The sequence below is a fragment of the Haplochromis burtoni genome, unplaced genomic scaffold (assembly GCF_018398535.1).
Source record: "Haplochromis burtoni strain Fernald_Lab_line unplaced genomic scaffold, NCSU_Asbu1 Contig_347, whole genome shotgun sequence".
NCBI classification, from domain to species: domain Eukaryota; kingdom Metazoa; phylum Chordata; class Actinopteri; order Cichliformes; family Cichlidae; genus Haplochromis; species Haplochromis burtoni.
This window is the reverse complement of record NW_024582708.1, coordinates 384,200-396,509: the sequence shown is the minus strand read 5'-3', so window position 1 is coordinate 396,509 and position 12,310 is coordinate 384,200. Positions and strand designations below refer to the sequence as shown.

At 39.4% G+C, this 12,310-nt stretch overlaps 1 protein-coding gene across 6 annotated transcripts in view; it reads left to right on the top strand.

The window, feature by feature from the left end:
- ripor3 (RIPOR family member 3) overlaps positions 1–8,961 on the top strand; it is a 57,343-nt gene extending 48,382 nt beyond the window's left edge. For all 6 annotated transcript variants that reach the window (XM_042228758.1, XM_042228761.1, XM_042228762.1 and 3 more), the window contains 7 exons: positions 691–820; positions 1,016–1,180; positions 3,660–3,824; positions 5,956–6,158; positions 7,544–7,627; positions 7,757–7,847; positions 7,947–8,961. In XM_042228758.1, the coding sequence (XP_042084692.1) occupies positions 691–820; positions 1,016–1,180; positions 3,660–3,824; positions 5,956–6,158; positions 7,544–7,627; positions 7,757–7,847; positions 7,947–8,047 (939 nt within the window). In that variant the 3' untranslated portion in view covers positions 8,048–8,961. The remainder of the gene's footprint in view (positions 1–690; positions 821–1,015; positions 1,181–3,659; positions 3,825–5,955; positions 6,159–7,543; positions 7,628–7,756; positions 7,848–7,946) is intronic.
- Positions 8,962–12,310: the final 3,349 nt, after the last annotated feature.

The window sequence follows — 12,310 nt, the reverse complement described above, 5'->3', positions numbered from 1 at the left end:
CTCATAAGCGACTATTTGTCATGTGGTGCAGTGTGGATAGTGGATAATTTAGCAGACCCAAATGCAGACATGTGAAGGCTGAAGTTGAATTCAAAGCGATTATTTAATTTTGAAGTTCAGAGATTAATAAAAGTCAAAACCAATAATCCAAAGACAGTTCAAAGTCCACAATCCTTATGTAAGCAAGCACAGGCTAAACGGAGCTAGAGGACACAGCTATGGGGATGACGCAACAAAAAACAAAGGAAGATTGAGGTGATATATTTGCAAGAGGTGATGAGAGAAGAGGAAAGACGTGTGGGACTTCAACACAGCTGAAGACAGTAGCAAAATAAAACTGGGAAAGTAACACTTGATACAAGAAAACATCGGCGCAGAGGAGTAGGGTTAACACGGGGGGGCTGAACAAGACAGGCGAACATAGAAAGACAAACACAGACTCAAACACTGATACAAGACTGGAACAGAACATAAAAAGGGAACAAACTAAATCAAAACGTCTATAATAACTAAAACAAATACTGAATCCTCGTGACCATGACAGCATTTGCTTGTTTAGTCTGATGGCAACCACTTACACCGTAATCTGTTTCTTCCAGTGTACTGGATTACAAAATCCCTGACTCTCATTTATGTCAAACCTCCAACTTACTTTTCTAAATCAAACAAATGTGAACTCTGCTTCCTCAGATGATAAGAACAACCGACTTCACCCCGTCTAGAAGGGAGCTGCTGGAGGAAATGTCTCTCCAGGCTGAGGTCCTGGACAGAATCAGCTGTCTGCTGCTGGAGAAGAATGACAACATCTCTACACGAGACAGTTAGTGGAAAATCTGTAATCTAAGAACCACATCTGCAGTTAATGCATGAAACAAGGCACATTCTTTTATTCACATTATTTTCAAAGTAAATGAGTAATAAATTGAGATTTTTTTTATTATAATTATCAATTTCACATTTTCAATAAAAACCTTGTCCAGGTTCTTACAGTGATTCTCCTTTTGTTTATCCTCAGTCCTTCCTAAGGCCCAGAGAACGAGGGGTCTGCTGTTGTTCTGGGAGGAGTGTGTGCACGACAACAGCTCTCCTTTCTGCTGCCACATCGACAGCTTCACAAAGACACTGAAGAAGCGTTACACACACAAGGTGAAGGCCAAGCAGCCCGGCCAATCAGAGAAAGGTACAAAAGCACCTCATCGCCTTAACTACAAATGCTTGAACAAGTCTCACCCCCTTTTTTGCTCAACAGTGGCCCCTATGACCATGAGTGTTAATTAAAAGACAACGGGACATCCAGTCCCGATCAAAAGTTTAAGACCTCTTGAAAAATGGCAAAAAATCTTATTTTGCACGGTTGGATCTTAGCAAGGTTCAAGTAGAGCTTCAACATGCAACAAGTGAGACAAAACATTTTTTTGAGCATGCAATTTATTGGAAACAACGCCAAAACTGAAGCAGGCTGTTTTACAGCTGATCAAAAGTTTAGGACCACACGCCTTTAAAAGGCCAAATCTGTAAAAAAAACAAAAACAAACCGTGGCTTCGTCATTTTCTGTCAGGCAGTCACACTGTCATGACATTCTGATAGCAAAGGCAAAAAACGTTCCCTTTTTGAACGTGGTCAGATTGTTGAACTGAATAAGCAGGGACTCTCACAGTGCTCTATCACTGCTGAGGTGGGACACAGTAAGATGAGGGTTATGCCACAAAAAAGTCAATTGGATGACCCAAGAAAATTTTCACCAATACTGAGCTGGAGGAGCCAATTGGCTGTCTGTCAAGACACTGGACGAACCTTGACTCAAATGAATGCCGTTACTGGTGCCGACTGCAGCCCCATAACCATCAGACGGCATCTGAGATTGAAGGGCTTTAAAAACAAAAAACGTCCTCAAAGGTCTCGTCTCCTTGAACGCCACAGAACTGACCGTTTGGACTTTGCAAGAGAGCACCAAACACGGGACATTAAAAGGTGGAAGAAAGTTTTATTCTGTGATGAGAAAAAAAAATTCAAACTTGGTCATCCTGATAGTTTCCAACGATACTGGCATGACAAACAGATCCCACCTGAGATGTTTTCTACACGCCACAGTGGAGGGGGCGCCATAATGGTCTGGGGTGCTTTTTCCTTCAGAGGAACAATGGAGCTTCAGGAGGTGCAGGGGCATCAAACGTCCGCTGGCTATGTCCGGATGTTGCGGAGAGCCTGTGTGGTAACGACTGGGTTTTCCAACAGGACAATGGTGGAGTACACAATGCCTGCAGGACAAGGGACTTCTTATAGCAGAATAACATCACTCTTTTGAACCATTCAGTGCGTTCCCCAATCTAAATCCAATTGAGAAGCTTTGGGGATGGGTAGTTTCCAAAAATGGACAACAGTTCCAGACAGTAGATGCCCTTTTTTCGGCTGTCTTCACCACTTGGAGAAATCTTCCCACTCACCTCATGGAAACACTTGCATCAAGCATGCCGCAATTAATTTTTGAAGTTATCAACAAAAGAGGTGGAGCTACTCATTACTGAGTTCATAACTGGGTTTACGGGGGTTTTGGAGGTGTGGTCCTAAACTTTGGATCAGCTGTAAAACAGCCTGTTTCAGTTTAAGCTTTGTTTTTGATAAATTGCATGCTCAAAAAGATGTTTTTTCTCACTCCCATTCTTCTTGTTGCATTTTGAAGCTCTACTTATAACCTTGTTAAGATCCAACCATACAAAATATGATTATTTTTTTTCATCCATCCATCCATTTTCATCCGCTTTGTCCGGGGCCGGGTCGCGGGGGCAGCAGCCTAAGCTATTTTTTTTAATTTTTTTTATATTTTGCAATTTTTCAAGTGGTCTTAAATTTTCGATCGGGACTGTATTTACAGAGTCTCCTGAGTGGGATGATCAGGTGTCCCACTTTATGAAAGAATGCATGGCATTTTTATCTCACAGTGCCCCACACTGTAATAAAAGTCAGGCTTTTATCCAGTGGCTATAAAAAAGCAAGGAATGCCGTCATCATAGATTAAGTGCAGCTAATGTTTTACTGCTGCATATTATGAATCACTAGAAAGTGGCAAGGTTTGCAGACCTGAGAAAATATGAAGGAAATTGCCACAAATAAAAGAAAAGTTTGTCAAAAAAAGATGGGTGGATATCTACTGAAACCGATCAGCAGCTGATCCAGAAAGTTTAAAAAACTAAACAAAACTACTGTAACAGTTACGGTGAGAGAAAATGGAAAATAATTTTGGCATGAGATCATAAAAAAAGTGTGAAACAGCAGAAAAGTAAAAAATGGAAATGTAAGCCATGTGGAAATATCTCAGTAAACTTCATAACTCTTTGAGAAAGTGAGGAAAATGTTCAGGAAAATAACAACTTGAGAAAAGCACAATTTGGATACATTTGTTCAATTTGAAATTGCGCTGCTCATGTACTTTGTGTACGTTTCTGCAGTATAGACGCCTGCTTATACTTAAAATCATATTTCTCAGCTTATATCATGAAGTCTCACTGTAGCTCAGACAATCTTCAGCGTGTTTATCCAATAATATCCAAAACTATAAAGCCAACTTAAAGCAGGATTCTAAAGAACAGTTTACTCTAATGTAATGTTGACTCAAAACCACCTTGATGAATTAATTTTTTGTGTTTTACCTCCTCTGCAGTGTTTTCTCAGCTCCTGCAGCAGGTTCAGGCGGCCTGCCGGGTGGTGCCCAGCTCTCGGTCAGCCTGCAGCCCGGAGAGAGTCACCCTCTTCCAGCTGTCAGTCTACCTGAAGCGCTGGAATTTCCAGGAGCTTGGAGAGCACATCTCCCGCCTCTCAAAAGAAGGTAAAGCTTCAATTTACAAAGTTGTCAACAGATAAATATATCACTATTATCTACCTTAACTTATTATTCGTTTAAAAAACTTTCGTGAAATAAACATATATCACAGTGAGTAATAGTAGTAGTAGCCACATTGTATTTATAACTGTAAGTTATAACCAAACACCGTAGGACATTAAACATGGAATATTCATTTCCATATGAACCCATTTTAATAGTTTTATATTTGAAACTTTACAGTATTTATACAGAAGTTATACATGGGAGGCATTTCCAAAGACTGTGTTTGGAGGTATCAGGAATGGGATGGTGTTATACTTCTAAGCTTCCAGAGATTCCAGCTCACTAAAGGCATCTGGACCATCTGTTAACTCTACAGCCAAATGGTCACCCCAAACAAACAGGGTGTGTTCTCTTGCACGCCTGTTTATGAGAAATATTTTGAGGTTTACATCTTGTGAGAATATTTCTTCAGTAGTGAAGAATAGTAAGCAGACCTTCAAAGGACTGTTTGAGGAAAATATGAGGAAATATTGAGTCTGCGTTAGGCTTGCATTTGTCACAGATGGAGTAAGGAGCCTGGAAATGCAGGATGTCAATAGTTTGAAGTAGTACTTGTGTTTAGTTCAGGGGGACACAAGCCTCTGTAGAGGCTCAATAAATTTCAAGAACAAACACACAGTTCCTGGTGTCAAACTATAAACATGAGCACACAGCAACTTTTCCGCCTCCCCTTTGCTCTTTCCATTCCTCCACCTCCTCTTGTTCAATCTGCTAGATTTCGCTACAGTATACAGATGTCTTCTGTTTATTTAAGTGCTAAACTGCATTTGGTTTGCATACCACTGCACTGAAGAGGGAAAAAAATGCTAAAACAACAACAGCATTTGTATGCTTGGTTCATTTGGGGACAAATAACTCCTGAAATAAATCTCAGTGGGTGGAGTTTACAAGACAAAGAAAGACAAAAAGTGTGCCAGAGAGATTAGATAAAACATCATTTACTTTTTATGCTGCAAAAACATTACACAATGTTCTAGTATGTAATAAAAATAAATAAATAAATAAATAAATAAAAATAAAATACAAGCATATTCTGTTTCATGATAATATTATGCATGTTGTGAACCGGCCAGCAGAGAGTGGACCCAGGATGCATGACTCAAAATCACGGCTTTATTAACGCTGGTAAAGGGTGAAGAAAACAAAAAACAAAAACAATGACTGAGCTGGGTAGGAATAGGGAGCCAAAATGGACCAATGGAAGCTACACACACTACAAGGGAGAGGCAGATGATATGTCCACAGGAGGAGAGAGTGGGAGGGCAGAGTGGGCTTAACAGAATCTAACGAGACGGGGGAGCCAAAATTGAACATCACACACCCGAGATGGGGGACTATCAAAATAAAATGGGAAGTAATGCACACAGAGACCCAGCTTAAGAAATGCAAACTTGACACAGGGACCAGAGACATGACTGAGTGGGGAGACAAAAGGATGAAACACAGAGAGATCATAATGGGAACAGGAAAGGATAAACACAGGGACCGGGACTGAAGACATGTTTACTAGACATCCGCGGAGACGGGACACAGGGAGACCAGACAAAGACGAGGACATGACTGAGGAGACAAAAAGGGTGACAAAATGCAGAGATGAGGCTGAGACAGACTGGGCACAAAAGGAAACTAATTTGGTCAATTAAGAAACCAAGAACTATAGACAAACTTACTCAAGAACTAGAACATAAATTAAACTTCCAAAGAAATGGAACAAAAATACAAAAAACAGAAATGGAACAAAAATACTGGAACAAAGAGTCAGGACCATGACAGTGCACACAAATATGTGTAAGAATGTTAATACAGCACCAAGAGAAGGAAACAGTTAAACCAAAAATATTGTTATTATAATTATTAAATGAACGGTCCTCGTTTTCCTCTCCTTTTCCTGACCGGTTTCCATAAAGGGTGAACTTTAAAACTTTTCAGCCAACAGTAATAAGTACGTTTCATAAAGATCATGAGATTTGAATGAAAGCTGCTAACTGGATGTGAGCCCCCTCACTCAGCTCACTCAGTGGTATGTTGTTAATTATTTTGTTGTTCATTATTATTCATTGGTGCATTTCAGAGTACATCCTCTCAGCCCTGAGTAGCCCCAAACGGCGGCAGGCTTTAAATAAGCTGAGGCGCCGGAAGATCACAGAGCTACTTCCACTGGGATGCACCCTGCAGACTCTCGCCTCCCTGCAGATCGACTCCAACCACAAAGTCTGCAAAGCTGCCACCAACTGCATCTCCAGAGCTGCTGGTTGCAAGGCCTTCAGGAACAAGGTACATGAAAACAAGTCATCTTTTGCAGAGATTAATAATAATACTAAATTTTATTTATAGGCCCCTTTCAAGACACTCAAAGACACCTTACAAGCAATGAAATATTAAAATCACAGTATGGATATAATAACAATATCAAAACTCAATACAGGAAGGAAGAGCAACATGCAGAAAATCAGAGAGATGTAGAGGTGCGAGGTTATGGAGAGACTTGAAAGTAAGAAGCAGAATTTTAAAACTAATGAGGTATTTTACAGCAAGCCAGCGAAGGAGCTCTCTGTGCATTTCCACTGGAGGAACTCGGGTTAATAAGTTCGAAGGAAATTGTTTTATAGCCCACTTAGTGGATAATTCTTTCTGAAGGATTTGAACTTTATTGATTGGACTTTGATATGACAGCTACAATGTAAATCCACATCTTAATATTAGGGAAGGATTTGGCGTCCAAAACATTGGTTTATGGCTACCAGTGTGAATATCAATAAAACAAATGACCAGCGCCTTTATCCCACGTGTGAGAGTGAGAGGTGGGGTAGACTTGGACTCGACAGCTTGTAAGGTGCTTTAGTTTATCACAGGCCTAACAGTCCCTTTTACTAGCATTGCATGAACCTTAATTTGCTGTAGTTAATATTGTCATATCGACAGTTTGTGGTGCTTGGAGCTGAAAAATTAAGCTATACTGCAGTTACTCTTATGACCACTTGAGGCTTGTTCCAAAAATGAGTCAATCCCCATTGACTTCCATGTCAAAATGTCTAACTTTACAGCATTAAAAAAGCATGCTTACAGCCTTGTTGTAAAAGAACATTTTAGCCTTTGTCAGTGATTCTTCCTTTTATAGCAACATATAAAGGTTTTTTTTTTTAATAAAATGTCTAATTTGCATAGTGATAAGGCTTAAAGTTAGGATATTGTTGCTTGTAGTGGGAGCTGTAGCCATCTCCAGCTTTTAATTCCAGTCACTCAACTGGATTCCCAAAGATCTAACGTGCTGTTTGGAGCCTTTTGAATTATTTCAATTGAGTAATCTGACATAATATGGTCTGCTTTGATGTACGACAAAGACAGATGTGCTTCTGTTATCGTTAGTGCTTTTAGTCTGTTAGAATTAACAGTTACGTGTATTGCAACCATTCAGTTTATTAATGCAGCTTGATAATTTTGTTGGCATTAACTGATAAGTTAGCATTCCACCCTCCTGTCCAGATGTGGTAACTTCTGGCTCCAAAAAACACTAAACCAGTGGGTTATGTTACAGTGGCCACAGCCATCTTTTATATACAGTGTATGAGGCCAATCCAGCAGCATAAGTGACACCGTGTGTGTGTGTGTGTGTGTGTGTGTGTGTGTGTGTGTGTGTGTGTGTGTACTTTCTTCTTCAGGCGGTGCTTTACTACACAGAAAGTCTGAAAAGCATTGATATTAAAATCCAGCAGAGCTCCTGTTTGGCTCTCAAATGCCTCCGGGTAAGCAGAACACAACTCTACACAGTCACAGCAACACTCGGAAGTCCTGTTTTCAGAACTCTCTGGTTTTTATCAGCTAGCATAAGTGTTGGTTTGTTTGTTTGTTTTTGTTTTGTGTTCTTCTGTCAGGCGACAGAGAGTGTGGACCACATAGCAGATTTATGGAGATCAACAGATGAAGATCTGCGTAGTGCTGCCAGAGAAACTGTCCTCTCCTTTGGTACAAGCGTTATCCCTTTTCATCACAGGGTTATTTTTTTTATATACCTATATTGTATTTTTATTTCTTTTATTACTTTTTCTTTCAATCTGTCTGCAGGTAAAAAGGGATACCAGGCCTACCAGAGGATGGACCAGCTAGACACTGAGATGCAGGATGAGGCTTACCAGAACCAAGAGACTGAGATTACGATTTTATAGGAAACAGATCTGGATCAAAGAATAGGCACAAATGTTGTAATGATGCTGGCCAAGAGACTAAAACCAAGCCTATGTCAAAATGGAGAAAGTTTACAAACCTGTCAGGACGTCGCACCTTCTGGGAAAACATAATTTTCTTTTAAGAATCTGTGGTGCGTGTGCTACGAGATCTTCCTCAACAACTGCAGAGGAAGATCTCATGATGGAGACTTCAGCTTTCCCTGGATGGATCATTCACTCACTGATGTTGATTAATGACTTCTTATTTCTCCTGTATTGTTTTACTCAGAATTTGAATTTATTTTTGTTAGATATGTAGAGTTTTTCTTAAAGAAGACGTCAGCTGTAGTCTGACTTTTTTCTAGTGCTGGGAGTTATTTCACCAACCAGTCGATATGACTGTCTTATTGGGACATGAAGGATAAATATAATATTATTTTACATAATCTTGTATGTGTGTGTGTGTGTGTGTGTGTGTGTGTGTGTGTGTGTGTGTGTGTGTGTGTGTGTGTGTGTGTGTGTGTGTGTTTATAGCAATAATCAGCTACAATAAAACAAAAAAAAAAATCACATGAATATTAAACCCTGGCAGATTAATGAAATCCACATTAACAGCCTCTCCTGCCTGTGAGAGCTGTGTCTTGAATTAATTTTAAACAAGAGGAGTCTACAAATCAAGTTATGTCACACTACTCATTTTTCTAATCATTTTTAAGGCTTAATTGAGAAAAAAAATCAAATATATCTGAAAAAAAATGCAATCTTCCAGGTTTTATATTCAGAATAATTCCTTTTTTAGATATTTTCACATGCAAACCTGTGGACCTTTTCATTTTCACAGGCGAAGCATGACTTTTCTATCAAAATCCCAACAAGGACGGATGTTTGTTTGGGTTTTTTTTTTTTTCATACTACAAATACAAATGTTTTAAATGATACCAAATTCTCTTTTATCCAATTCTTCTTTGACAAAATGGATGTTTAGACAAAATTGTTCACGTTGGTGAAGGAAAATATTTGGTCTGCTGCCTTTGTGCCATCACAGAAACGGAGACCGCTGCTGACCTCTGCTGGCTGTTCACATATACTGAGCTGGAGAGGGACCCGAGGAGACGTTTGCCTGCCACAGAATAGATTTGGCTGTGGTTAGAGTGACCTAGGACCTCACTGACCAGACTGTTTGCGAGGCCGTGGGAAGAAAGATGCTGCCGACAGCAAAGCAGTTTAAGTTGTGGCATAAAATGACATTTTTCTTCAGCTATGAGAACTCTGCATCAACTTTAAGGAATCATGTTGGAAGAATCTGCTTCATGGATTGAACACAGTGTTTGTTTCTGTTGTTTTGTTGATAATAGGATGCAGAATCGTTTAGCTTCCTAAAACAAAGAAAAATCCTACAAAATCTTAAAAACTGTTTTCAGTAAGAAGCAGAGCTGCGCTTTAACCATGTTTGAATTCTGTGTGTTTTGTTTTAGCCCCCTCCCACACAACCAGATGGTGCATGATTTGCACTTCAGGAGAGTTTACACAATCAAGAGGGAAAGATTTCAAAGTCATCTTTGTACACAGATAACATACCCTCGCCCCCTCTTTTGCAAAACTCTCACAGTCTGACTGAACACCAGTTATTTGCTGGTCTTTGGTAGTTTTCCAGGTGCTGAATCTTTGAAATCAAAATGTTTTCAAAGCTGCTTTTTAAAAGCTTGAGAATGAGGAAAAATCAATGTGCTGAGAAAGCTTTGGAAACAAGCAGGAGGGCAAAGGAAGTAAGGTCAGAAGGAATAAATGTGCTCACACTAGGTGAACAAACAAGGCAACATGCTGACATTTATGACATGTGCTAAAATCATCTCAATTTATCTGTTAGCAACCATAATTTCCCCCCCAGATGCCTGAAAAGGTTAATTTATCCATGGTCATATCAAACAATCCCTTGAATGGCAGATTTGTAAAAAATATATATACATATATATTTTTAGTAAGTTGAATAAGATAAGACACAAGACAAAGTGAAAACTTTCTGCTTGGCATAAAAATTAAGACTTGCAATTATTTGTTCCTAAAATTGGTGATTCCAGCCATGAAACTCATCTCATTTTTTCCATCTGTGTGTCAGACTTTGGTGATTTCTTTGAACTATGTACCCAGAGCTAACAGCAGGACATGGAAACTGAATTTCAGTTTATTTTGAGTCAGATTTATTGCACTTAAAGAATGAACCGAGGAGACTTGCCGATCTGGAGATGGCAGCGGAGCAGGAAAAACCGATTCAGTTCAAAAACTTGGTGTGGGCATCTGAGATCAATATTTAACCACAGCTGAGCAGGAAAACCTGAAGCACAGGGAGAGACGAGTTACCTCAAACCCAAAGCACAGAAAAACCACAAGACTGAAAGGTGGTCGAAGCATGGTCACGACATGAGTGACTAAACTATATCACAGCCAGTGGAGGAGCTGGGAAGGATAAGGCTCAGGTGTGCAGGTTGATTAATCTGGTGGACTGTACCCACAGAGAGGAAGAAAAAGACAGAGACAAGCGAGAACAAACAGGAGCAAGCACAAAAGAAGAGCAGTACAGCATCTGTGTATAAAGGATTACTGAGATGTATTTAAGACTTTCTGGTGCATACCATATTTACACAAGTGGGAAAAAAGTGTGCTGAGAAAATATATGAAATATAAAAAAAAATTGCCCGCCCTCTTTTTCAAACACTAAATGAAAAATTAAATATAAAGAATATAAATTAACTTCTACAATAAAAAAAAGTTAAAAAGTGACAATTTAAGTTCATTTCTAGAATTCTAGAAGAAATACAGCATGGCAGATATGTTCAAATAAAATAAAACTGCAATAGTAATAATTACATCATCTCCACAGATGATTTAAAAACAAATAAGGAATGGTTGGTTAGTTTTGATGTGTACAGTCATGGAGAGTAGGTCATGTATTTAGTCTGGTTTATGAACACAGAGGTCTGTAGGTCTGATTGTGAAAGATACTTATGTTGTCTGACTTTAACTTGGACTTGCTCTGCTGTTGTAAATGTAAAGGCTGCACTCTGGCCTGGGAAACATGATAAACAATATTTTTTTATGTAATAAAAGATTTCTTTGAAGATGTCTTTTCATCTTCAAGAATCAATTGTGTTTTTAAAGAAATCCAGTTTGTGGCATACAATGGAGAAACATTCACATTTTTAAATCACAAATGTTGAAAAAAATACAGGAGCTCCAGTTTCTTTGAAGAATTATGAATTCATTGTGCATCAGTGTTTGATTTGTAAACAGGCGATACTTTCTGAGCTCTTTCAGGAGCAAGAAAAAAGAAAAGGAGGTGAAAGCTGATGCTAATTGCTTTGGGGGATAGGAGCACATCCTTTGCTTTGCTTGCAGTTCAGTTGCATCATTATCATCATATGAAAACCACTTCCAGTTCTAGTTTCCCATCATTAGTCAACCTGTTTGAACCGTGTACAACAGTGCTCCATATAACATGAAACCATGCTTCCGCTGGTCACACGTGTTTTTAGTAAACAGGCTATTTGCAGGGTGCACCACGACCAAAATCAATTAGCATAATACAGTCTTCCTGCAGGAAGCTACCATGAGAAGATGGTGAGCAACAACGCCCAGGTAAGCTGTGATGTTTAATCAATGATCAGTTGATACTAAGAGGCCAAATTGTACTAATTATACCTGATTCCATCACTCCGCTACCAATCTGAGCTACCGATACAAGGTAGGATGGAGCCGCACCCCTGTGTTATTAATTCTGATCCTACTATCCAAATGTCGCAGCCTGTTGCAACAGGCAACATTTTTCCAATCTTCTGTCCATTTCTGATGAATCCCTGTGAATTCAGGGTCCTGTTAATAGCTAATACCTGGTGTGGTCTTCTGCTGCTGTAGAGATGCTCTTCTGCATACCTTGATTGTAAGTGTGGTTACATGAGTTACTGTTGCCTCCCTTTCAGCTCAAAGCGGTCTGGTCATTCTCCAACATCAATGATGTGGATTGGACTAAATATTTTTGCCTCTTTGCACCATTCTCTGAAAACCGTAAAGATGGCTGAGTGGGGAAACACCAGTATATCACCAACATGTAGCTCATCCTGTCACCAACTCTGAATTACTTCACCATTCTGGTGCCAAGTTTCTTAGGAGTTCATCTTCAGCATGTCTGCATGCCCAACTGACTTGCTGCCATGTGATTGGTTGATTCAATAATTGCACTGAGCAACTGAACAGGTAGCCTGCTCAGTC